Source organism: Leptonotus elevatus, chromosome 17, assembly GCF_054856555.1.
Source record: "Leptonotus elevatus isolate MCC_2025b chromosome 17, RoL_Lele_1.0, whole genome shotgun sequence".
NCBI classification, from domain to species: domain Eukaryota; kingdom Metazoa; phylum Chordata; class Actinopteri; order Syngnathiformes; family Syngnathidae; genus Leptonotus; species Leptonotus elevatus.
In genome coordinates, this window is record NC_141255.1 from 16,534,581 (window position 1) to 16,559,150 (window position 24,570).

The 24,570-nt window shown below is 40.7% G+C and overlaps 4 protein-coding genes across 5 annotated transcripts; 2 read left to right on the forward strand and 2 right to left on the reverse strand.

Annotated features, from left to right (window-relative positions):
- Nucleotides 1–53: 53 nt before the first annotated feature.
- cdkn1d (cyclin-dependent kinase inhibitor 1D) lies at nt 54–4,753 on the reverse strand. 2 transcript variants are annotated; one of them, XM_086059887.1, is made up of 3 exons: nt 4,583–4,753; nt 1,776–2,242; nt 54–1,695 (listed from the first exon to the last, which is right to left on the reverse strand). In XM_086059887.1, exons 1-3 carry the CDS (start codon nt 4,591–4,593, stop codon nt 1,637–1,639), a joined length of 537 nt encoding a protein of 178 aa, XP_085916013.1. In that variant the 5' UTR covers nt 4,594–4,753; the 3' UTR covers nt 54–1,636. The 2 variants fall into 2 exon arrangements, with proteins under 2 accessions (XP_085916013.1, XP_085916014.1); XM_086059888.1 differs by lacking the exon at nt 4,583–4,753 and adding an exon at nt 4,109–4,374.
- Nucleotides 4,754–12,281: 7,528 nt separating this feature from the next.
- Nucleotides 12,282–19,031, forward strand: LOC147160211 (suppressor APC domain-containing protein 2). The gene is made up of 6 exons (XM_086060347.1): nt 12,282–12,430; nt 12,629–12,765; nt 14,487–14,654; nt 14,827–14,970; nt 15,097–15,185; nt 18,982–19,031. Exons 2-5 carry the CDS (start codon nt 12,667–12,669, stop codon nt 15,175–15,177), a joined length of 492 nt encoding a protein of 163 aa, XP_085916473.1. The 5' UTR covers nt 12,282–12,430; nt 12,629–12,666; the 3' UTR covers nt 15,178–15,185; nt 18,982–19,031.
- LOC147160212 (achaete-scute homolog 4-like) lies at nt 16,849–18,031 on the reverse strand. The gene is made up of 2 exons (XM_086059989.1): nt 17,945–18,031; nt 16,849–17,872 (listed from the first exon to the last, which is right to left on the reverse strand). The coding sequence occupies exon 2, from the start codon at nt 17,860–17,862 to the stop codon at nt 17,401–17,403; it is 462 nt and encodes a 153-aa protein (XP_085916115.1). The 5' UTR covers nt 17,863–17,872; nt 17,945–18,031; the 3' UTR covers nt 16,849–17,400.
- On the forward strand, nt 18,654–24,201 carry prdm4 (PR domain containing 4). The gene is made up of 12 exons (XM_086060346.1): nt 18,654–18,697; nt 18,982–19,042; nt 19,107–19,222; nt 19,290–19,478; nt 19,973–20,701; nt 20,772–20,921; nt 21,003–21,121; nt 21,239–21,324; nt 21,455–21,582; nt 22,721–23,212; nt 23,393–23,561; nt 23,641–24,201. Exons 3-12 carry the CDS (start codon nt 19,108–19,110, stop codon nt 23,993–23,995), a joined length of 2,532 nt encoding a protein of 843 aa, XP_085916472.1. The 5' UTR covers nt 18,654–18,697; nt 18,982–19,042; nt 19,107; the 3' UTR covers nt 23,996–24,201.
- Nucleotides 24,202–24,570: the final 369 nt, after the last annotated feature.

Consider the following 24,570-nt stretch of genomic DNA (forward strand, 5'->3'; position numbering starts at 1 on the left):
TTGCTTTCTAGCTGCTAGGTGGTGCTTTAGAGAGGAGAAGAAACCTCACGTGCTTGAACTCCTAAATCAAAAGCATTTTATTAATTTGCGCACGTGTATGAAATCATGACAAAACTAGCAGTGCAGCAACAGCCCAGCAATATTCAGAATCTCTTCAACAATTCCATACAAATATATGATTCTGTTTCACTCCAGACTGTTACAGGATACTCACACACACGCCAGTATGACATGTTACAAATGGTATACAATGATGATCACACATTGATGCACAATACAAAAAAGACACTGATACAGATCAATTAGAAAAGCAAAGATTGCATGAAGGCCATCTTGAATATTTCCCAATGGACTTAATGAGGAAATTGCGTCAAGTGGGAAAGTGAAAAACTGAAAAAACTCAAAAGATTTGTAATTTTTTAAATATTATTTTTAAAGATTACCATATAAAAATAGCTCTTTGTCAACAATGCTTAAGTAGTGCAAAGATCTCAGAAATAACACAATTAGTAATAGCAATAACAAAAAATAGATTTTCATTATTCAACAAACACACAATATAAACTCCAAATAAGTTAACAGAAGCTTGTAAATGTTTGTCACACACATATAAAGGTAAACACTACTAAAATAATAGTTTTCTGAAATATACTCTTTTAAAACCATGACAATGGTTCTTGTAGTGACTGAGGTGGTTGGCTCAGCAAAGAGAGATTGAGAGACTTAAAAAGGGGGAGGGAGGTAATTAATGATGACAACTGTCATAATAAAAAAAAAATCAAAAACATGCCTTGCTTCAAAAGGGGTCTAAAGCGTTTTCTCAGACAAACTTGCATCCCCTCCCCCACTTCCCTGTCAAAGCAACTCAAAGGCCAAGCGAGTGACAACAAAAGCAGTGTGGACCCCTCAGAGCCCCTCGCTGACTCTTCTACCCGATGTGAAACTGAGTCTACGACTTTGACCCCAGAACAACAACAGAAGCTTTCAGTCTCTCATTTTCTCTTTACTGACTCAACAGATTCAAACTAACCTGAGCTGCATTTTTTACACTGTATTTGACCAATTTTATTGAATGAGGTAGTAAGGGGTTTATCCAAATTATGGCTTTTTAAACCATAAATCTGAATCATGTAGTTTGGGGGGTAAAATATATTAAATTAAAAAACAAATTATCTTTCTTTTTTTACCCCATAGGTCCCTCCAATATAACTAAACGTACATCATATGAACACAAATGTTTGAGACACCACAAACATTTTCAAGTGTCCCAACACTTTTGCCCACATAACGTAATAACAAAGTTTACAAACTGGCCTCAGCTGCCGCCACCTTTTGACGAGTTGCTAAGAAAATGGGGCGGGGGGTGGATAAGACGACGACGACAACGATGACAACAACATGTGGCACGGGGGCCAGGAATAGTAACTCATTTAAATCCAAACTTTTAAGACAGGTGAGGTGAGCTCACCGCTGACAAATACCACCTGGGCCTTTTTGTTGTCTGTAAGAGTGCACATAATATAATTTCACAGTATAGCGAAAAAGCTGAATAAAACAGTATTTAGAAAATATCTATCATATTTTGAAATTGCTACATATATACATATGATATGCAAGATATCTATGTGAGGTGGTCCTACTGCCGGGATGAGCCCTTGTAATGTAGAAGCCGCCTCCTCTTCACCTTGAAGAAATCTGGAGTGAGACAACAATGCAGAGGTTGGTGAATCTGTTACAGTATTAGTATTTTTTGTTGTTGTGATTTGTGGATTTACCCATAATGGAAGCTTGTCTATGTTTTTCTGACCGTTGCAGCCGGTAGTACCCCCTGGTGGTCACCTCCAAGTACTCATCCCCAGATTCGGAACAGCAGCTGGACGCAGGGGATTCCTCGCCCGACAAGGTGGAACTCCGGCGGATAGGCTTGCCCGATCGCGCCACCGGCCTCACGGCGCCACCGCGGTAGAAGAGCGGCACGTCCTGGCCCCGGACCTCCTCCCACTGGACGTTAGTGCCAGTGCCCGGCACGTCTCTACGGAAGTCGTAGTTCCAGCGCTTGTTGGCCGCCTCTATGCTCGTGCACAGCAGCCGCTGGAAGTCTTCGCGCAGCTGCTGGTGGTCCACGGGACCGAAGAGGTTTCTCCGCACCGGACCCGCCTTCAACCTCAGGGCCTCAACGCCACCCAGGCGCGAGATTTCGGACTCACTTGTTGACGTTGATGGCACCTCCATCGCCATATCCCTGTTGAACAAAGGTGAGAGCTCGGTTTCACTTGTGACATTTGTTACTTTTAGTTAGTTTTATAAACGTAAAATGTAGTTTCAGCTAGTTATATTGACAGCACTATTGTTATTATTTCGTTAAATATGTTTTTCAATTTTAGTTTTAGTTGCTTATTAGTTTTTATTAACTCTAATAACCTTGGTCCAGGGGACAAATTATTCCAAGGACCTCTCACAATCCTAACAGCAATTAAACATGTCAAATAAATGTACCGACAAATCCCATAGGAAATAAAAAGTCAATTTTCAAAATGAGACACAACTTTTCTTCTTTTTTTCAAATTATTTTGCAGAAGCTACAGACTTCCCCTAGTGGTCCAAGGACCCCAATTTGAGACCCACAATTTTAGTGGTTGTGTTTAACCTATCAGGTCCCCCACATAACACCTGTGTCAGCCTGCTAGGACCACTTTGCAGTTTATATGAGTGGCGTAATTACAACAGCAACGGGTAAGTATACGAACACCACATAAATCTATTCACTAGCACCAACCTGCTCTGGTGTTTGAGGGCCAAAGGGCAGCATTAAAGGTGAGGGGTTGCACATATGGTATACTCATGAGGAATGCTTCACAGTATTCCACTGCTACTATCTGATGAAATTAATTAGCGCACTGCTGTTGGGTTCAGAGATCTCGTCTTAAATTTTACATACAACCTCGAAAAGTAGTAATTTGACAGACAATCAGGAGTCCTTCAAATGTATGCTTGAGCCGATTATGTTATCTATACAGTGGCCACACTTAATTAGGTACCGTACACATGCAATGTCTAAACCAAAGGTGGGCAAAGTATGGCAAACAGAATATACATTTTCCTTGTAATGGGATCCATTCCATTCCATATTCCCTGTCCATGAGGACACAAAAGACGCTGACTCCTTGTATTGTGAGATAATCTGTCACAACCACTAATTGCTGCATAATCCTAAATTAAATTTGCATCTAATGTAGTCGTCTCAGATTAATTGGGGGTTGGTAGGGGGAGGGGTTCATCAGATTATTCATGACTCCCGTGGTGTCTTAATTAGGCCTGTCTGCCTGCATATTAAAGAATAACAGAGCAACAGTTGGTCTGCTTAATCATCTTTTAACCTACAAATAGAGGTAACACAAAACTGTTTTTGCAACGTCATTAAAATGATGCCAAAAATAGATCCTGATAGTATTGATTCTGGAATAATTGAATGTGGTTAGTCATGAAAGCAGCGCTATGAAAAAATTGAAATCAGGGAGAAGCATGGTGCAACTCAGAAAGTACAGTAAGCAAATGCACTTTAAATATGCCAGACTGAAATTGCACCTACTGAGCGAACAAATGCTGCAAACTTCACATTTCAACAAATATAACCACTTGACTTTTGCTTTTCACGATTAATATAGCTAAATAAATATCCAAAATATATGTTTCGATTCGCTTTGTGCATGAGTTGACTGCGTCAGAGAAAGTTGTTGTTTGCGTCAGAAAATGAAGCGGGCGCGTCATGCACATCAGTTTACAGTACAGCACGTACGCTTCGCACTAGCCCAAATTGTTACATTTCGCAAAATAAAATCGCATAAAGCACAGCTGAAAACTTACATTAAACGTTACAAAGTACCACAAAACGAGGTTCGGCTGTACTCGTATAGTAGTCGATGACGTAGTTTATTTGGCAAGAGGATGTGGGTCAATGAGATGCGACACACAAACAACCGCAACTCGTCAAAAGCTCCCACCGCACGCAACAACGTGAAACACACGACTACGTCGAACCAAAATTACATTATGTGTGACATTATGGCAGGAAATTATCAAAAGCAAGTTTATTAGAACAAAAACTTACCATTGGAGTCTGAGACAGTACGTTGTCAAAATTTCCGACGGTGTTATTTACAAGCGAAGCACCCACAAAAAATACACAGTGAGAGGAATGTTATGTCTTAGTGACAACCTCGGAGAAAAGAGTGTCACGTTGGAAGTCCGACTGTACAACCCACGCAGAAGGCTTGCTCCCGTCTTCTTATCTCTACCACTTGTTTGTTATGGACTGGGACTAGGACGGGATGGAAGGGCTGTCGGTGTGGTTGGGGCCGTCACATGCGAGATGTCAGTCACGTGATTCCATCCAAAACATACATTGTGCGCTTTTTACGTTAAACAACGCTAAACTGACCGTAATGCATTTAAACGCAGCAAAGACGACTATGTAGGCGGAAAAAAAGTCGAAAAACTTTAAAGGAAAAAAACGTGCAAATTCACAACCACAACTAGAAATATTTACGAAAAATAAGTATAAACATGTTCTAAGGTTACTTACCCTGTTGACATGTTTCAAAACGATGGTTTTAGCGCGTGTCGCTCCAGACGTGTTGCTCTGTGTTCACTGTGCCTCCTCTGTGCTGCATTGAGCGCTGCTCGGAAAGGAGGTCAAAGAAACTTGGTAGGGGTTGCCATTTCCATTCTCCCGCAAAATGTGACACACATTCTTGTGTTGGCCTTGCATCAGGTTTTTTTCTGGAGCCGCGCCCACCACCCCAGTCACGTTGCATTGCAGCGTGAGCAGACTTTTTTTCACCCCTCTTGCAAATGTATAGCCACGACTCTATATCCTTTTTTACGTATGGAAAGAACGTGGAAGTATGTCAGGGAAAATAAACAAGGGTGCATTGGTAAACTGTACACGATGCAACACTAAAAAGTCAGTTTTTTTACCTCACCAAGTGACTTGTGTCTAATGCATGTAACCTTATGGAAAAAACAGATTTTCTTTATTGCCCAAACATAGTAAAAATTTAAAGATGCAAACAGCAACGAAACACCTCTTTTTAGTGCAATTCATAATGATGATCAAACGCGCTTAAATGATATGTAAAAACGGGGGGGGGGGGGGGGGGGCTTTGGTTATGATAGACATGTCCACCAAATTCTATGACGATCAAGTGACTTTTGGGTGACGAACTGGGGCAATTTTTTGGGCACTTTTTTGCCACAGTGAGTTTTGGATGGTTGGGACTCAGAAAATAGAAAAAAAATCATCAGACTACACGCACTTGTGAAATTTGATTCAGTGTATTTGTACTTTTTAATATTTAATCTTTCAGTTATTGCAGGAGTTACGTGAGAATTGAGATTTTTCTTTCGCCATAGCATCACTTGACCTGCCAATTATGACACCTCCTGTCTGTTACTGTTACGCTACAATAAGTGTGAGCCTCTTATCCTGTATAAGACAGGTGTTTGCTTACAAGTTGAGAAGTCAATTTTGAAATGCCACCGCTTTTTACTTTAACAGCAGTTTACTATTTTAACACAAACCATCACTCAGAGGGTCTTGTGTGGTCTGATTTATGGCTGAAAGGGCTTGAAATCTTTATTTTACCAAAAATAAGAGCTGAGGCTGAAGCCCTGTCTCCATGTGACAGCTATAGCTATAGGAGTACTTATGTAACTCCTCTGGAATGTGTCTTTGTTGAAAAACAGTATTCACATGTTGATGGGCTAAAAAGGGGAGGGGAAGGTTTGAAGTTCAAGGTGGCTCACTTGACAGCTCAATGCAATTAAAATGCATTAGTTGGAGCATGTCAACTTGTATTTTGAAGGGACTTTGGTTCGCACAGAGGGGGGGGGGGGGGGGTGGAATCCATTAAAGGTTTTTCACATGTTTGCCATGTTCCATTTTATGGTGGAAGAAAACAATAATTTCCCTACAGTCTCCTAAAGAAGCAACTGTTCCAGAACCTGAGACCTGTGCCATTTGAGCTCTCTCATGCTGATACATAATGGTTAGTTAGTGATGCTGACCCAATTCCCTAACAGCCCACTAATCTGTGTGTCAAGTGGCCCTTTATACGCCCACCATCATATTTAAGGGGCCATCGCTGGAAAATGAGGCCTTGAGTAGTATTAGCCCACAAAATATGTTTGTCAGCACTCTGACCTGATATATACAGTCATGTTACTGCACCACATTCAAATCCTAATCCTCTTCTTGTTGTCTTTGGCCCCCTTCCCACCCCTGCACGCCTCCTAATCCAGGCCTGTATGTGTTACACTTGGCTATGCAGTATTTAAAACCATTGTTTTTCCTCTGCAGTCCTTGCCCCTTGAATAAATTAGCTTGTCCGGGGAAAAAAAAAATCCCTTTCAACAATGTGAATGTGAAAAAAAGTACTTAATCTGGTTGTTGTTTTTGTTTTTTTACCATTCAAGTGTCACAGTGGGATGAGATTTGCAGTGGATGTAACAGGGACCCCACGTGTGTCGTCCCACACATTATGTCGTCATTAAGGTGTTGCGAGAGACGAGAACGACAAAAGGATGTGGCTTGACATGCAACCGTGAGTTTGGGATGTTAAAATGGAGTGGGTGGGGTTTATGGTTTGTATAAAATGTTCTCAAAAACACACCCTGCTTTCTTTTTTTGACTGTGATCGAGCAGCTAGTAAAGTTGATCCCTTTTTATATAGTCAAGGCACAAATTTTACATTGGAATAATCTGTGGCAAAGATAGACACATGCACATGATTTCACGTAAACGAATGATAATTTTTAGACCAATTATTATGAAATTGCACAGTTTCCCATAGTGCATCTGGTACTTTTAACACACAAAATACCTTTTCATTCATAATGAATGTCATTCATCGCCCCGGAAAAAAAAATAGCAAAGCATTAAACTGTCATAGGGCATTATAACATTTGTTTTAGTTCATATATATTTTGATTGAAGACTATTTTAGAAACAAGCAGTTTCTATAAAAAGAAAAAAACCAGAAACTTATCTTACATGAGTGAAGGAATAATAACGATTGAGAGGAATTTGTTGCCTCACCGGTGCCGTTTGGGGCTTTCCACATCCTTTTTGTTTCTCAATTGCAGAACCAAAACAGAGAAGCGGTACACCACAGACAATCGATTGACTTTTTCCTTTTGTCGCCGCCAGAAATTAGGAACAAAGTGCTGACAAATAAGGACGACATAACTTTAGAATTTGAATCATTATCACATTGTTTTGAGATTAATCGATTTTATTGGGTAATCCGGGTTGAACAGAACAGGACAGTTTTAGGGATTTGTTTGTATTTTTTCGCCTCTACAGTTCAAAGCACGTCCCTGATGATGTGCAATCTGATTGCATTTGAAGGCCTTATACGCCGAGCCCTACGAATATGTAACATAAAGTCTCATACAAAGCAGCTCTCAGAGTGGGTGTGGCTTACAGAGAAATGAAAAGCCCGTAACTTTGTGAGGGGCAGCTGTGGAAGTCCGTGATGAGGTATCCAGCGTGTCAGCGTGTCAGGGTAAATCCTAGTTGAAATATGCCCAAGGATATCCTAAGTGTTTGTTTTGGGCTTCCCAGGTTAACTTCCACTGAGAGGTTTTAACCTGTGCAGGTATTTATTGCATTAATTTGCACTTTTAAAGCATCAGCTGCTGTGCTGTGGGACCAGCACGGTTTTTAGTTGTTGTTGGATAGATTGTGTGTGTGCGTGTGAGTGCGTGTGCGGGTCTGTGTGTGTGTGTGTGTGTGTGTGGGGGGGGGGGGGTGTTTGGGTGTGACAGATTAGGGGCTAAGAAAGGGGTTAAAGGGTGTAAATTGATCCTTTGTTTTTGTCCCAGCATAAGTTACTGAGAGAGGCTTGTTTTGGTCTCACTCCTACAATACAGGCCAAAAGTTTGGACACACCTTCTCTCATGCAATGCATTTTCTTTATTTTCATGACTATTTACATTGTAGATGTGGAGTTACGTACTTAACAAAAAAAAAAGTGAAATAATTGAAAACATGTTTTATATTCTAGAGTCTTCAAAAATAGTCACTCTTTGCTCTGTTTTTTTTCTTTTCACATTCCCTGGATGAGCTTCAAGAGTAGTCACTTGAAATGTTTTTTCCAACCGTATTGAAGGAGTTCCCAGAGGTGAGAATGCCAAGATGTGCAGTCATCAGAGCAAAATGTGGCTATTTTGAAGAAAGTACGATCTAAAACATGTTTTCAGTTGTTTGACCTTTTTTGTTATGTGCATAACTCCACATGTTCATTCTTAGTTGTGATGCCTTCAGGGAGAATCTACAATGTAAATAGTCATGAAAATAAAGAAAATGAGATGTGTGTGTGTGTGTGTCCAAACCTCCTAAACATATATGCATTAGTGGAAAAATAGCAAAGTAGATTGTTAGAGTGCCATCATTTGACACTTGCCGCTTCAAAACCTCACTACTAGTATGAATATAGAATACTTTCTAAGATTAAATAACAGACTGTATGCGGTGTGTTTCAGCTGATGTATTTTTGCCCTTATCGTCATCTGGTTCACATCTAGGCCCAGCTGCATACTGTACTAAGTACTGGCATGTGCACAAGCATGATAATATATACTGTATGTGTGCGTTGTGTGTGTGTGTGTGAGTTGAATGGTGAGTACAGTTTTCGTAAGTATGAGTTTAGGACTCAAAATGTTCTGGTATGAAAAATTATATTCTATGCATTTTACATAAACACTTGAACATATTTTATTATTTTTATTTTGAAAGGCCAAAAAATTATGCCCACCAATAATGTCGACCATTGACAATTTCGAGGTTACGTCACAAGTCAAAACGGCGTTCTTGTGCTGCATTCAAGGAGCGTTTGCAGTCTGATTTATTCCAATCAGAGTGTCCCAATTCCGCCCTCAAAGTGCTTAAAGGTAAATGTAAACGAAGATCGTGGATTCGATAAACTGTTTGTTGTTTTATGTGAACATATGTCGTGTATTTGCATTTGCCTCGAACGCTTTGAGGTCGAAACTGACACAATTTGAGTGGGATAAGTCCGATTTCCCACTTTACATGAATGCATCATTTTTCCTGGTGAAAGGACGCTCTGAGCTCATTGATACTGTATTCCCAAATGTTTCCATTAGGGAAGTTTTCCACAGACCCTTGGAACTTTTAATAAACTTTGGTATTTGAGGGCATGTCACGATCCACCACTTCACTTTTTAATAACCACCAACTAGCGGGTCCAAAGCATTTCGACAAACTAATGCCATGAACCGGTTATGTGCTTGACTGCACTAAGGAGCTTGTTTACTGTGGCCGACATTTTTGAAGCAGATTCCTATGAGCTGGAATGAGGCTCACGGAGGACTGAACTGAACGAGGGCGTGCCCCGGCTCCTTCCCGCCGCCTTCTCATGTCACAGTTCCTAGAAAACGTCGGTGTTTTTGGAAAGTGCGAGTGTGGTGGGAGTGTTTGCGTGTAACCACGTGTGCGTGAGTGCCAGACAGGGGTCCTTTCTTAGACGCAAAGTTGCACTAGTTAGCCAAGAGAGTCTGTAAAATGATGTAAAAGGGAACACCAGTGTGTATTTCTAAAAGCTGTTTTGAGAATTAAAATAAAATTAGCTTTTAGGGGAAAATTTACAACGTGTGGCTTCCCCTTTCAGTGGGGCCCACTGTGGAAAATCATCAATCTATACGTGAAGCGAGAAAGAGGCCAACGGAAGGGGAATCATAAACTTCCCTAAAAAATGTTTTACTATCTTCTCGTTATCTCTTTTGTGGCCTTTCTTTTTTTTCCTCAAAATTAGTAATTTGTTTGATATACTAAAAGCCAGGACATAACATTAGGTACACCCGTAATATTGAGGAGGACCCAATACAAAGACAATGGAGACATTCATTTTACTTTCAATTAGAATTTTATGCATGTGTTTTTAATATTTTATCCCATTTCACGTAGGTACTTTCAAAACACTTGATGCAGCACATTTAACGACAGTCACATTGATAAAAAATTTATAAATTAATACCTTTTTGATAATTTCAACCAAGAAATAATATAATGAATTATTTTCCCCCAAACGTGTATATATATATATATATATATATATATATATATATATATATATATAGGTGGCGGCTGAGAAAATGAATATTTGTACTACGCTGTAAAGCACAAAATAAAATATCCACCTTTAGTCTGAAATTGTTTTACTTATCTTGAAAACACTATTGCTTCTTTTTCCTCAAATATCTTGAAAATATGTGACTTATAGTCTTGAAAAGGTACTTTATTCTCTAAAGATTATTACTTTAATCTTTAAAATATACAACTCCTTATCCCCCATAAAAATACACACGACATGGATTATTTTACCGTTTCAAGATTCCGCCTTTAACACACACTGCTAAACCTAAAATCTATTTCCTATACACGGGTCAAATGAGAGCCTTTCTGTACACAAGCTTTGCAGTATCTGTACGAAAGCATGATGACATTTAGGGTATGATGCTTGCTGTCAAAACATCCCTGTCTCTTAACTTTAGCCTTTTGCTGTAGCACCACCTAGTGTTCGATAAAGTCCTAGCGTCACTCTGACAAATGTGTCATCTTAAAATGTCTGCTATGAAAATACATGTACTGCAACTGTACTCTTTATGACTACAGCATCCTCTACTGGTGAAAATTGGGAATGTCCGCTTATAAATATAAAACACTTCCACATTTTCCAGCCTATTTGGTAGTAAATACACGTGGCCCCACCAAAAAAAAAAAGACATACATGATGTCTGTCTGTCTCTCTGTCTCTCTTTCTCTCTCTCTATAGATATATATCTATATAAAGATATATATGTATATATAGATATAGATATATATAGATATATAGATATATATCGATATAGATATATATAGATATATAGATATATATCTTTACAGTGCTGCTCAAAAGTTTGTAAACCTCTTGAGCAATTTGGACTTTTCAATTGTTTTAACCTGATTTTGTTGTTCAATCTGAACCATTACATTTTATATGAAATAACAGGTGTAGGTCTATCAATTCAATGCATAGTTATATATATATATATATATATATTTTTTATCAATTGTGTAGTCAAAACTTAATTAAAAAGAGTTTCTGGTCAATTCATGTAGGTGCAAAAGTAAGTGAACCCTGAGCTGCATTGCTTAAAACAAGCATTCAAGTAGGATCAGGTAGGACAAGTTGGTAGCTAAACTAACCACTGAAATGGACCAATGGAATGAGAGGTTTAGCAAATAAATTGTGCATTCCTGACTGGAACAAAGACAAAACCACGTCACTTTAGTCTTACCCGGGTGAACCCATACAGGTCAGTCATGCTGAGAGGAAGAGAAATCTCAGGGGACCTCAGAAAGTGGGTAGTGACAGCACATCTGTCTGCGGAAAGCTGGAAAGTCATCTAAAAAAAATTGAGCTTCATCATTCCACTTTGAAGCAGATCATCTGCAACTAGAGAACACTAAAAATTACTACAATCCTGCCTAGAAGTGGACGACCTTCTAAAAATATCAGCAAGAACCACAGAAAAAATGATAATTCAGGTCAAAAGCTAACTCGAACTTCACATCAAGAGATTTGCAGACCACTTTTGCTGCATCTGGGACACGTGCATGCTTCAAGAATCAGAAGAAAAGTCAATCGACAAGGCTTGCTAGGTAGACCTCTGCTTACAAAAAAAGATCAAAGCTGCCCATCTCAACTTTGCCAGTACCTGGACAAACCTGAAGCTTTTTGGAAGTCCCTTCTGTGCACAGATGAGTCCAAAATGTAACTGTTTGGTCACAACTAAAACAGTCATGTTTGGTGAAAAGTCAACACTGCATACCAGCAAAAGAACCTTCACCCTCGAGTGAAGCATGGGGGTGAGAATGTTAAATTCTGGGCTGGCTTTTCATCCTCAGGACCTGGACAACTCTACATAATCCAGGGAATTTTGAATTCAGAGGAATATTGTGAAAACCTGGATCATAACCTGAAGCCGTCCTTTGTAAAGTGAAGCCTGGTAGACGATGGATCATGCAACATGACAATAATCCAAAGCATTCCAGCACTACAACCAAGGAATGTCTGAAGAACAACAAGATTCATGTTCTGGATGTGCCCAGTTAAAATCCTGACTTGGATTGACTGGGAGCAGGTGGATCGGAGCGTGGGGATATCATTTCCCTCTGCTCCGGCTCACCTGCTCCCAATTTGAATGCACCACACACACACACTTGTATATACACTGGGTGGGGTCACATTCACGGTGTAGGGGTAGAGTTCGCCAGTATATATATACATTATATATATATTATGTGCATCATTTCATAATCTCGTGAATGTGAACATGTGACAATAGTTTCAATTCTCCTGTTCCAGTAAGTCCTTTTAGCAGTCATGGCAGAGACATGTGGAATTTTTCATTGCCTCGCCCCAGGGGCAGCATGCTGCCTGTGCCTGCCTGCCTGCCTGCCTGCCTGCCTGCTGCTGTTTCTTCCTCTCTTTTTTCTCTTTTTGTTTTTACCCATCCCTTACATCTCTCGCACTATTTGTGTGTGTGTGTTGTTTTCTTTCAGCCAGGAGTTTTTTGCAGCTGATCACTCTGTTGCTGTCCATGGCCTGTCCTCCTGCCGCCTCTTGCTCCTACACCGTGGTCCTTATCCCGCTCAGGAACAGCCTCTGCAGCTCGGACGCACTTCGCTTCTACTTGTGGGTGAGTGTTGTATACAGATCAACAAAATATTGATTGATTTATTTGTTTTAATCTCTATTGTAAATATCAGCTAGATGTCAGTAAATGACGAGGCAAAAGCCACGTTATTCAGCACAATGCTTAACAACAATAAAGTTACTGTTTAGTGAATCCCTATTGGACAGTTTAAATCAAAACGGAATTTCAAGCAAAACTTTTTGTCTACATACTTTACTATAAAGTATGTATACGTCCAACTCCTCACTGACAGTGCAAACAAGTGCAGGCCTGCAAGAAAGCCGTTAAGCGCTGACACAATATAGCGAAAGGGGGTGTGGTCTGCATTCAGTAATGACAAAAGGACTTTGCACCACACCTATTTGTTTTTCTACTTAGATATATCTCGTTCTGGCTTAACGTATTGGGTACGTCATGTGATGTCTTATACAGGGCAGACAGTACAGTACTGACTTGCAATTTGTTTTAGCACAAACTGCTAGATTGGGAATCTGCTTTTAAAAGTTTGGATGGTATAAGTCATAATGCTCCAAAAATTTACAATATGGCTGCTAAATTTCTCATATTTATTTTTATTTCTCTTATCATTTTCTCATGAGGGTGGAAAAGACTTTACAGAATTGGACAGACCTTTTTATTTGGAGATGTCATTATGTTTATATATATATATATATATATATATATATATATATATATATGTGTATTTATTTATTTATTTATTTTTTTATTATCGTATAAAAATACGTTCTTTTCTTTCTTTCTTTCATTCTTTCATTCTTTCTTTTTTTTTATATCTTTAAAAATCCTTAACAGAATTTGAAAGATCACTTTAAATTTGTATTGGAACCAACATAGCAGTATATTGTTTTTAGATCATTGAAAAAAAAAATGTCATAACAGAAATAGAAAGAGTTCTTTAAATTGGAGAAATCGGTTAAAGAGATCATATTCATTTTATTTTGTGTTCTATTTTTGATTGAATTTGATTTTTTTTCATCTTAGTATATTGATTTTATTAGATTTTTTAAAATCACTTCTAAATTATAATTAAAAAAAAAAGCCTTTAACAGAACTAGACCCGTTTGAACAAATTTGAACGATTTTATTCTTTGTAACTAAGTTTTGTTTTATAATTCATGATTATATTTTCCCCAATATATTTGTTTTTACCACAAATGTTTTTCTCAATTTAAATACTGCATATATTGTTCAATTAATTAATGTATTTATTTTTATTTTGGAACCAGCAAAATAAAGCAAGTGGATTTTGTTATTATTGGTCTTATTACTAGCACTATTATTATTATTATTGGTAGTGGTAGTACAGTAAATGATGGTCCCTGAATGGCATTTTGATTGAAACTTTCTGCTTTTGTTGAATCACTTCATCTGCAAGTTGCTATTTATTGTACTGTGATGTGGACAACAAACGTCAGTCAATTTTCCATCTTGGCTCACGTGTTCTGGTGGAAGTAGCATGGCTTTGAGTTGACCACCATCTTAGTGTGACAGCGTCAGCTTCCTGCTCAAGGCTCAGAATAACAACTGAGTAGAAACATACTGTCAACTAGCTACAAATAATGTCCCTGCAGTCAACTTCAAATAAATACAGACTTTACTCCTAAATATGGACATTAACACAAAGTTGTAGCACTTTATTGTTACATTTGAGCTGTGTAAAATGCTTTGAATGCTAACGAGCCTGCTTTTGCTCTGCTTTTCAGATTAAGCATCTGAAGGATCTAGAAAAAGAAAAAGACATTCTCAACTGCGGTGTGGAAATTCTGGAGCAGGCCGGACTCTGGTACCACCATCGGCTAGAAAAAAACAGGACCCAGAAGGATAAGGCCGACACCAACAGTTGGGTCAACTCCTGCCAAGGTGTTGCAAAGGTACCAAAGTCTCAAGTTGCTGTGACAAAAATCAAACGAGTCAAGTTTTTCAGTTTAGTCATGTCTTGAAAATTAAAATTAAATTAAGTCTGGCTTGAGTCAAGTCATGTGACTCTCATCGCCCATCTCTGGTATATAGCTACCAATTTGACCAAGCTTGGTGTCCCCACAGGCCCATTCCTTCTTGCTGAGGTCACGCATGCAGCGGGTAAAGACATCTCTGGCTTCTGTCATGGCTGAGCCCAACGGCACAAGCGCCAGCGGGGATGCTGCAGAAAACAGCGCCCTCCGGTGGCAGCACACTTTACTCACACAGGTCAGGTCCAACTTGCTACATGAGAGGACCAGCCTTTCAGAAATTCTGCTTGCAAAACCACAAAATGAACATCCAATATCACGTGTGAGTGTGTACAGTGTTAAAATCAGGTGTCTCTTTTCATAGGCGGTGAGTCACAAGAATCGCCTGATCTCCATGCTAGAGATGGAAAACGACGCTCTCCTCAAGCAACTGTATGAAGTTTAAGCTGTCAGGTGCACGTCTCCTCATTTGTAAATAGTATTTAAGTTATTAAATGCAACATAATTTGTCGTGGCTTGTTCGACACATTGTGAGTCTGTTGGATAAGGAATTTGGTGATACTGCTATTAAAGGTAATGCAATGGCTACTTTTCTTGCATAAAGTTTGTAGCCAACATCAGTTCCTGTCAGTAGTATACAATTATTTATTTTCAAAACTTCACGTTTCAGCCTTGATTAGATTTTTATATTGCTGTATTTTTTTAAATCTTGTTCTTTTTTTCTTTCTTTCCTTTTTTTTATTTTTTTTTTTATTTTTAGAAATGTAACTACTAAGAGATTCACTGATTTAATGTTTTTATTTAAATATGTTTTTAATATTTTGACCGGCAGCATATTGAAATGTTTACTAAATTGTTTGACCGCCATTACAAAGAAAAAAAAGAAAACACTTTCATGGGTTTCTTCCATCCATCACCTGAACCAGTTGGCCAGAAACAGCCATGATAGCCAAATGTTTAAATTTTATACAAACAGTATAGCATACTGAATTATTGATATAGTTTGAGATAAAATTGTAAATGACAGAATCAAACAAAAATAATGTCCAGCATTGGGTTGCACTCATGAAGAGTATTAAATAGCATCATCCCCTTGAGTCCATGATCTTCCGTTTCCGTTGCGCGCATGTGGGCTCTCTGCCTCGACACGCCGACCCGTCCCGGTGGTCCCGAACTGATCTTAGTTGTGCTGATAAGCTTTATCTAAGTCAGCCATCACGCAAGTTTACGGGAATTTTTGGCCCCTCCTCTCACCTCCTTTTTTTCCCCCCACTCGGCCACAGAAGAGCCAAGAATACTCTTGAAGTCAATCTGAAAACAATATGTTATGTTGTCTTTAACATTTAATTTGAACTCAAACGTTGTCACTTGCAAAAGGTGACAATAGAATGAGTGACTGCACTCTCTTGTGTTGGTTTTCTGACATGAGTGGATGATTTCTAAAACATTATTTCATTTGTTGCTAAAGTGTTAAAGGAAATACATATCTCACCTCTCTGTCATGCTCTAGTGAACACTTTTGCACACTTTCTGCAAGGAATCCGATTAAAATCAGCCTGTGCGCGTCTAAAAAGAAAACATCCATTATGGAGGAGGCTTTCATTTAAGTAGCTTCATGCTCTTTCCTTCACGTCGCAACTGAACCATCAAGTCCATGCAGGGTACCAGCACTTGATGATTTACTGGGTCCAATTCACATGCCAAGCAATTTTATTTTGGATAATTTCACGCCTCACGGTTCAGCTAAAATACACTCAATACGGGCATGTCCAAATCCTGTACGTACAATGTCAATGTTTTGTTTTCCTTCCAATTTTGTGAAAATTTGAAGTCGCTTCCGTGCAGGTCTGCGGCGCTGGGAAGAGCTAGGGGTCCCTGATAAATGCGTCGAGAGGAAAACTTCCTGTCGTGGTTGTGCTGTATGTTACACACTGGCAGCATGCTGTGATTCAAGAGCAGAGGTGGGCATCGAGGGCCGGAGTCCTGCAGGTTTTGCATGTTGCCCTTCTCCATCATCAGCAAGCTCTGCAGAAGCCTGATAACGATCCTGTTGATTGGAATCAACTTGTGTTGGAATTGAGAAACCTCCAAAACCTGCAGGACTCCGATTGCCCACCTCTGTTCAAGAGTGTCAGAAATGCAAAACTATTGCCTTTGCATTGACACATAACTCACATTTGTGTCTAAAAGTTGAGTTATTCAACTCATGTACTAACAATAGTAGCAATATTGAGCACTTGATGGATTATTTTTCGGGTTCTTCTTTCAAATGCTTGCAATGTATACAATGACTGGACTCTTCATTAAGCACAACTGAATTGTTTCCAAATGTGATAATGCTCTCTCTTTTTTTTTTTTTAAGTAATGTTGTATATGTGAAGTTTTATGTTTAGCATATACAAGGGTGGATCAAATTATACTTAAATGTGTGCATGTATTTTTATTTGGCTTGCATATATAGGCTACCTGGCTTCCTTCCTTCCCGCAGGCCAGATTTAACACTTCCTTCCTTACCTGTTCAATATGATTTAGAATATTTGTTCTCGACTCAAATTATTTCCCCATTGTTCATAAATGTCCCCAAAAAAGTTTTGCACCTATACGTTTGGCCCAATACAGATGGAAAAACTAGTGTTTCATGTCCTCAATATAGAAGTTTCCAATGTCTTTATTGGCATTTAGGCCTTTTGTGTCCATTCTCCAGCGACATCCCGGCTACGTTCACGTCCAAAAGGCCCTGCAGATGTTTGATATAGTCGATGGCGGCCCGGAGTGTCTCCACCTTACTGAGCCTTTTGTCGTCAAACTCCCTCGGCAGGCGCTCCCGTAGGCGCGCGTAACCCTCGTTGACACAGCGCACCCTGTGACGCTCCCTCTCGTTCCTCTTGCGGATGGACGCGGGCTCCATCGCGTATTCACACACGCTCACCGGGCCGGGACACGGGTAATAGTGCAGTCCTCCGTATGGGAACTTGGGGCTGCGCTGGACACGCTCCAGGTAAGCCGGCTCCAGGTGGAAGGAGGGCAGACCGACGTGGTGATGCGCACCCGTGATGTCCACGGAGAAGCAGTGGAGCGCCAGTTGGGGGATATATGGAATATGCTCCATCATGTCATTACGATAAGACATTTTTTTCTCCCTGAAAATAATTGTGATGAGACCATAACAATTGCAAATGTGTCATTGTTATCATTAAGTCGAAGCAACTTACCCTTTTTGTCACGCTTTAAACTCATTCCAAGTTTATTTTAAAAATAATTGAAGAAAACTGTACAAAAGCCTCTTCTCGATGATGGCTTGAGTCTGTGTGACAAAATGTTGGCGCTTTTTCATGCCGCTGTGCGGTGGGTGTGATTTGTGAGGAGATCTGCAACCGCGATAACGCTGTCTTCTGTCTCTTGAAACTGCCAGGCACATCTCACCATTACTATATTTTACTGTTATTGAATTGTTAAAAAAGGTAACACTTTGTTTGTAGTTTATGTCGTATTATGCTTTAAAAGGCAAGCCTGGCCCTTCAGTTGTTAAGAACAGTATAATGTGGGATAGAGTGTTGCAGTGCCGCACTTTGGCACGGGGCGGCGGTGTAGGTCCAGAGAGTAAATGGCAGCAGCGGAGCTGGCGCCCAGCGGCTCACTGTATAGGTTGGTTGAAAGGGAAAAATAAAGTTTGTGCTAAAACAACGAGAAAATGCCTGTTCAGTCTCTGTACCACGGTTAAGAGGTCACTGGACGTGGGAAGAGAAATTAACATGGCCTGCTTTACATATGCGTGGAAGTAAATTAATATAATGTAGTCTAGTAACATTGAAAAAAAAATGCAAATAAATGAAATCAAATAAAAACCTAAATTCTGCGCACACGCAAGTGGATCTGACTCGGTTTAACTACACACAAGTACTGGTTTTCATCACTGCGCATGCGCAGTAGAAGAGTCTACTGCTATGGCCCCTTTCAGGCGGAAGGTATTGTAGTGCTGGTTTGTTTGTGTGTTTTTGCGACTTTTTCCTCAAGATTCCGCTCTTTTTATTTTTTCAAACTAGGGGCTCACATTTGCTCGTGATATTTATCTATTCATTCTTTGAACCGTAATACAATGACCAATTTTCGAGACATAGGTGGCTATCCATCGAGAACTAGGCTAACGCTCACTAGCAGTGTAATAAACTACACTCGCTAGTTTCAGTATGCTTTGATTTGTAAAATAGTCATAATGGAGGTGGAGATAGTATTTTTTCTTACTTTACAGGTTCAGACATGTAAGCGCGCCCTTGCCTGGTTTACTGATGGAAAGAAATTGTTGATTTCAGGTAAGCTAATATTGTTAGCTAGGTGGGAAATGCAAGTTATGTGTCATAAGTACCAATCTTCTAGGATGAATGACATGAACCTGAGTCCAGTGGGCATGGACCAGCTGAGTGTGCCTTCAGTGAGTGCGAGCCACTTGGGTCTGGCCACCTCACCGCCACATAACACCATCCCCACCCCAGGTAGCCTAACAATTAACCCCACTTTTGAATATATATTTTTTAAATTACTCTGTGTATTGTGTTGCAGGCATGCCAGTGGCCATCCCCAGCCTGGGTCCTTCCTTAGGTTCACTTCCCTCCGCTCTGTCCCTCATGCTGCCCATGGGCCCTCTTGGGGATAGAGGAGTCATGTGTGGCCTTCCGGATAGGAATTATTCCCTGCCACCTCCTCCTTACCCACACTTGGAGAGCAGCTACTTCCGACATATACTACCAGGTAAATAATCATTCTTCCCATTTAAAGGAGACATAAATGAATAGACACCTAGGAATGAATACATAATGAGGAGTATATATTGAAGTTGCTGCCTTTATCCAAATTTCTTGTGCCATGCATGAATTGACATATGTGATGGATTTCTTCCGTTCTTAAACATGTCGTTCTGCCAAGTTTGCACTTTTTTTTCACTAAGCCACGATACATATGCCTTTTCAGTATTAGTTCATTAGCTATTTCCACACAAAGGCAATTTTCAAAGTTCATCAACGTAAGCTCTAAACCTACAAAAGGACAGAAGACTCCATTAGCCAGAAAAAAAACTTTGTTTTGTATTTTATGTAATCAGAAATAAAACGTTGGTTGGTTTCACCAAAAAGCAAACCAGTTAAAAAATGTACTTGATGAATATGCTCGTTGGCTTTTGACAAATACAAACGTCGACAGACAGTTAATCAAAAATATCTAGTCATATAATGTTTGTGTTGTTATAGGTATTTTGTCCTACTTGGCTGACCGCCCCCCACCTCAGTACATCCATCCTAGCAGCCTTAACATGGACGGGACCCTCTCCGTGGCCAGCAACAACCCCTCGGGTCTCGACCCTTACAGCGGAGCGGGCGGCCCACTGGAGCAGGGCCTGGTGCCCATGGACTCGAGACAAGTCGGCGGCCAAGGAGACCTCCACCAGACCGGCGCCCATGATTTGGACTCGACAGGATTAGCGATGGAGTCTCGCAACAGCAGCCCCATGTCCCCGGACAGGATGGGAGAGGAGCTGGCCTCCATGGACGGAGTCGGGGTGGTCCCGGTGTCCGACGGCGGGAGCCAGCCCCTCACTGGGGTGGACTCTTCAGGCGGGGTCATGCCCCTGCATGGACCCCCTGTGCTGGAACTGATGGAACCGGATCACATGGGGGGCCGCGTAGGCAATGCGGATGGAGCAGGAGCAGGAGGACTCGGGGACCAGCTCCACCCGAATGGGGAGCTGAATCCCGGAGTTGTTAGCGTGGTGCTCACCAACTCCATGGCCGGGCAGGGCCAGCTGGGGCCTGTGTCCCTCCACGGGCACTCTGGGATGGGACTAGACTCAGTGAATGTCTCCCCCATCACCACGGAGGTATCGCTGGGTCCGGAAAACAACCTGGTGCTAGTCAACTCCAGTCTGCAACTGGAGGATTCAAGCCCCAACAAGGAGAGCATGGTTGCTGCTTACACGATTTGTAAGTGTCTTTGCAATTTATTTAAAAAGAGATTAAAAAATAAAAATAATTGAAACATGTTAAATGTCAGGGTGCACTCTGTGCGAGCGCTCGTATACCTCAGACTGTCCCGAGCACGGCCCGGTGACGTTCATCCCAGACGCGCCAATCCAAAGCCGGGCTCGCCTCTCCATCCCGCGTCCGCTTTGCCTTCGCATCTCCGTGGCAGATGAGCCGCTTGGTAATAGTACTGAATGGACGCCAGCAGACTTGCACTGCACTGGCGTTGTGACAATCTGACTTTTCTTGTTGTTTACGTCAGGTGTTTTTGCACGGGACATCATCCCAGCGAGGACCTGCTTTGGACCGATGGTTGGACAGCACTGTAGCAACGTGGATCTCTCCGATTGGCCGGAAAAAGACACGCCTCAGATTTGGAAGGTTAGTTACCTGCAATTATTCCGAGGACATTCATGGCTTGGGTCAAATTGACTCGGAACATACTGTGTGTGCATGGAAAATAAACCGTATGTAAGAAAGAACACTTGATTTTGCCAGATGTACCACAACAACGTGCTGGAGTTCAACATTGTGACAGCAGATGAGAACGAATGCAACTGGATGATGTTTGTTCACAAGGCAAGGTATGAACATGCACTCTCAACTATTTCATCATAAAATTACCCCCAAAAGAAAGAAAAAGTTTTTCATGTATTTTTTTTCCCGATAAAATGTAAATGTTTTATTTTTATTCTAATCTTTTTATGCTTGTAGGAGCCGCGAAGAGCAAAACTTGGTTGCATACTCTGCCAATGGGAAGCTGTTCTTCTGCACCACCATGGAGATCCACCCCGACGAGGAGCTGCGCTTCTACTACAGCCGAGACTACTGCAGACTCATGGGTCAGAAATCTATTTATATACAGTTGAGCCCTGTATATTTGCAGTTCGGCATTCGCAAATTCACCTATACGCTAATTTTTTTTTGCGGCAGAATGTACATTCTGGTATTTGCTGTTTTTGTGCTCAAGTTTGAGCCATGACAAATGGAAAAATATTGCTTTGGTGCCATCTTGTGCTCATGCTTGAACACTATCTTGTTCTCTTCCCTTTATTGTTTTTATCTTTCTCTTGCATTTTTTCTTTCACTTTCACTTTTTTTTTTCTATGTCTTGTATTCCTTTCCCTTTCTTATTTATTCTTTTCTTTCTTTATTGCTTATTTTCTAGTGCCCAACTGAATGGATATTTTGAAGCCGATGCCAATTCCAAAACTTTGCAGAATAAAATTCCAATAACTGATTAATTAAAATAAATAATACAATTACTTCTTGTTTGGTCGCTTAACAATAATAAAGATATGAATTACAGGTAGAGCATTTGCCTGTTTTACAGTATGTTGTCCTTTTCTATTTAAGTTTACAACAGAGAGAAGAATCGGCCAATTTTGTATTTATTTATTTTTTTGCCGTTTGTGGGGGGATGTTTGAATGTCATTATGTCTGTCGTGTGTTGTAACGTTAGTAGGGGGGTAGCGCCGAAAATAAATTGTTGTCAATTTTAAAGGGATGCTTGACTCATTTATTCACTTTCAGCAGTAAAATGTTCATACTTTGTCTAGAATTAATGTGATAGCTAAATTATTTTTCATGTACAATTAATACATTTAAAAAGGTGCTGCCGACTGAAAATGACATCACAGGTGCTCAAGAAACAGCTAACGACCAATCGCGGCTTTCCTGTTTTCTGTGTTTGGTCATGTGATGTTAGCAAACTGAGCCATGATTGGTCAGTACCAACTCTGAGCGCACACGTCATTTTCAGTCAATAGCAAGTGGCAAAATGTGTTTTAAAAGGCATTAATTGTACATGGAAAATAATAAAGTTATCAAATTAATTCTAGACAAAATATTATCTTTTTAATGCTGAAAATGGCTGAATGAGCTAATATTATATCAAACGGTCAGGCCCTATTCCTTACTAACTACCTACTTACCGACCTACTCCCTTTACTTACTGTGCTGCCTCTGCCTCGTGTCCAGGTGTTCCTCCTTTACCCAAGTCCCAACTCTGCCAGTGTGGCAAAGACTGCTCGTCTTTTTCGGACCTCAAGCCTCACATGAGCAACCCTGACCCCAGCCAACCTCCTCACAGCCACAGCCCGCCACAGCAGGACCACCCGCTTCAGCAAGAGCAGCTGCAGCCGCTTCCACAACCGGATGAGAAGCTCACCAACGGGACGTCGAGCTCTTCGTCCTCTCCGTGGCCCCAAGCGGCAGGGCAGGCCAACGGGGACAACCTGAACGCCAATCAGAACTCAAGCACCGGCACCTCTAGAACAAACTCGAAAGGTCCCAGGCACCCGCGGGAAAAGAAATTCAAGTGCAGCATGTGCTCCAGGGCATTTATCACGTCCACCAAGCTCAACGTGCACTTCATGGGGCACGTTGGCATGAAGCCACACAAGTGTGAATACTGCAGCAAGGCCTTCAGTGATCCCAGCAACCTCAGGATGCACCTCAAAATACACACAGGTACAGACAACTTCATTCATCACATCATGTGTGCCTCACAGTTCTGTGGTTCTGGGTTCGAATCACAGTTCAAGCGAAACTCCCTTGAAAGTGGCACTCTGAAAATATTAAAAATATAATGAGATATTTTTATTACATATGTTTTAGTCACTGGCTGTTCTTCCCGTCCGCCATAAACAGGTCAGAAGAACTATCGGTGCACCGTTTGCGAGAAGTCGTTCACGCAAAAGTCCCACGTGGCGTCTCACATGCTCATCCACACGGGCGCCGAGAAACTCAAGTGCGACCTGTGCGAGCGGATGTTCATCCGAAAGCATGACCTGAATCAGCACATGTTCTCTCACACGCAGTACGTCTGGTATTTTCCATTTTATAACCACTGAATCTGATTTTTTCCTTGTATTTATCACTTTGTATTTACTTTGCAGTGAGCGTCGGATTCAGTGTCCCAAATGCAACAAGCACTTCCTGAAGCCCAACCACCTGAAGAAACACATGAACTCCCACGAGGGCCGCCGGGACTTTGTATGCGAGAAGTGCCACAAGGCCTTCCTCACCAAGTACCACCTCACGCGTCACCTCAAGATATGCAAGGGGCCCAAGGCGGAGCGCTCGTCCCGGAAGGAGCGACACATGGATGAGGAGGAGGAGGAGGAGGATGAAGAGGAGGAGGAGGAAGCAGAGGATAGCGGGGGAAGAGGAGGAGAGAGACTTTTGGACTCGGGCAGGAGTGAAGACATTGGAGGATATAACTCTGAAAAGTCACTGTCACCGCCTCATTGACTGCAGTGTATCTTTAGTCATATTAATTTATTTACTGCCATACATTACACTGTTTACCTCTCATTTTTCAAACGTTTCTAAACCAAATTTTCTTATTTTACATTCATATTGAATATCACAAACATATCAGCGCTGCTAAAAGACTTGTAACTTTTGACTTGTCTAGTTTTGGTTTAGATGCATAAAAGCTATCATTCTTTATCTGCCTTTGACTCATTTCAGTTTGTTAGTATTAATTTATTTTATTTCTTTAAAAAAATATATTATTCTTATTATTAAAATGTGTAACAGTAATGGTCTGTATTTATTAAAAAAAATACTTAATTAAAAAGTATGTCCAGCATTTTTAAGTGGAACACTTTGGGCACAACTTATGCATTGTCGAATCAAAACAATATATTTTATGACTAGGGAAGCATAATCCCGCAAAGTGTCATTACTGCAGACAAGAAGAATCAATAGGACGTCAACAATGGATCTGGAGAGAAGACAAATGACAGAGGCAAAGAATAAGATTTAGGTTAAAATAAATATTGGGAAAAACAGTCGATGCTTTTAATTGTACTGTATAGGTT

What these genes read in the sequence shown, in the direction of transcription:
- LOC147160211 (XM_086060347.1), top strand. Translation starts at nt 12,667, where the DNA reads ATGGCCTGTCCTCCTGCCGCCTCTTGCTCCTACACCGTGGTCCTTATC. An exon ending in CCTGCCAAGGTGTTGCAAAG is followed by an intron (nt 14,655 to 14,826) that starts GTACCAAAGTCT and finishes GTGTCCCCACAG; the next exon opens with GCCCATTCCTTCTTGCTGAG. An exon ending in AGCACACTTTACTCACACAG is followed by an intron (nt 14,971 to 15,096) that starts GTCAGGTCCAAC and finishes CTCTTTTCATAG; the next exon opens with GCGGTGAGTCACAAGAATCG.
- cdkn1d (XM_086059887.1), bottom strand. An exon ending in TAGACAAGCTTCCATTATGG is followed by an intron (nt 1,696 to 1,775) that starts GTAAATCCACAA and finishes GTCTCACTCCAG; the next exon opens with ATTTCTTCAAGGTGAAGAGG.
- LOC147160212 (XM_086059989.1), bottom strand. Translation starts at nt 17,862, where the DNA reads ATGTCTTATCGTAATGACATGATGGAGCATATTCCATATATCCCCCAA.
- prdm4 (XM_086060346.1), top strand. Translation starts at nt 19,108, where the DNA reads ATGAATGACATGAACCTGAGTCCAGTGGGCATGGACCAGCTGAGTGTG. An exon ending in CTTCCGACATATACTACCAG is followed by an intron (nt 19,479 to 19,972) that starts GTAAATAATCAT and finishes GTGTTGTTATAG; the next exon opens with GTATTTTGTCCTACTTGGCT. An exon ending in ATGTTTGTTCACAAGGCAAG is followed by an intron (nt 21,325 to 21,454) that starts GTATGAACATGC and finishes TTATGCTTGTAG; the next exon opens with GAGCCGCGAAGAGCAAAACT.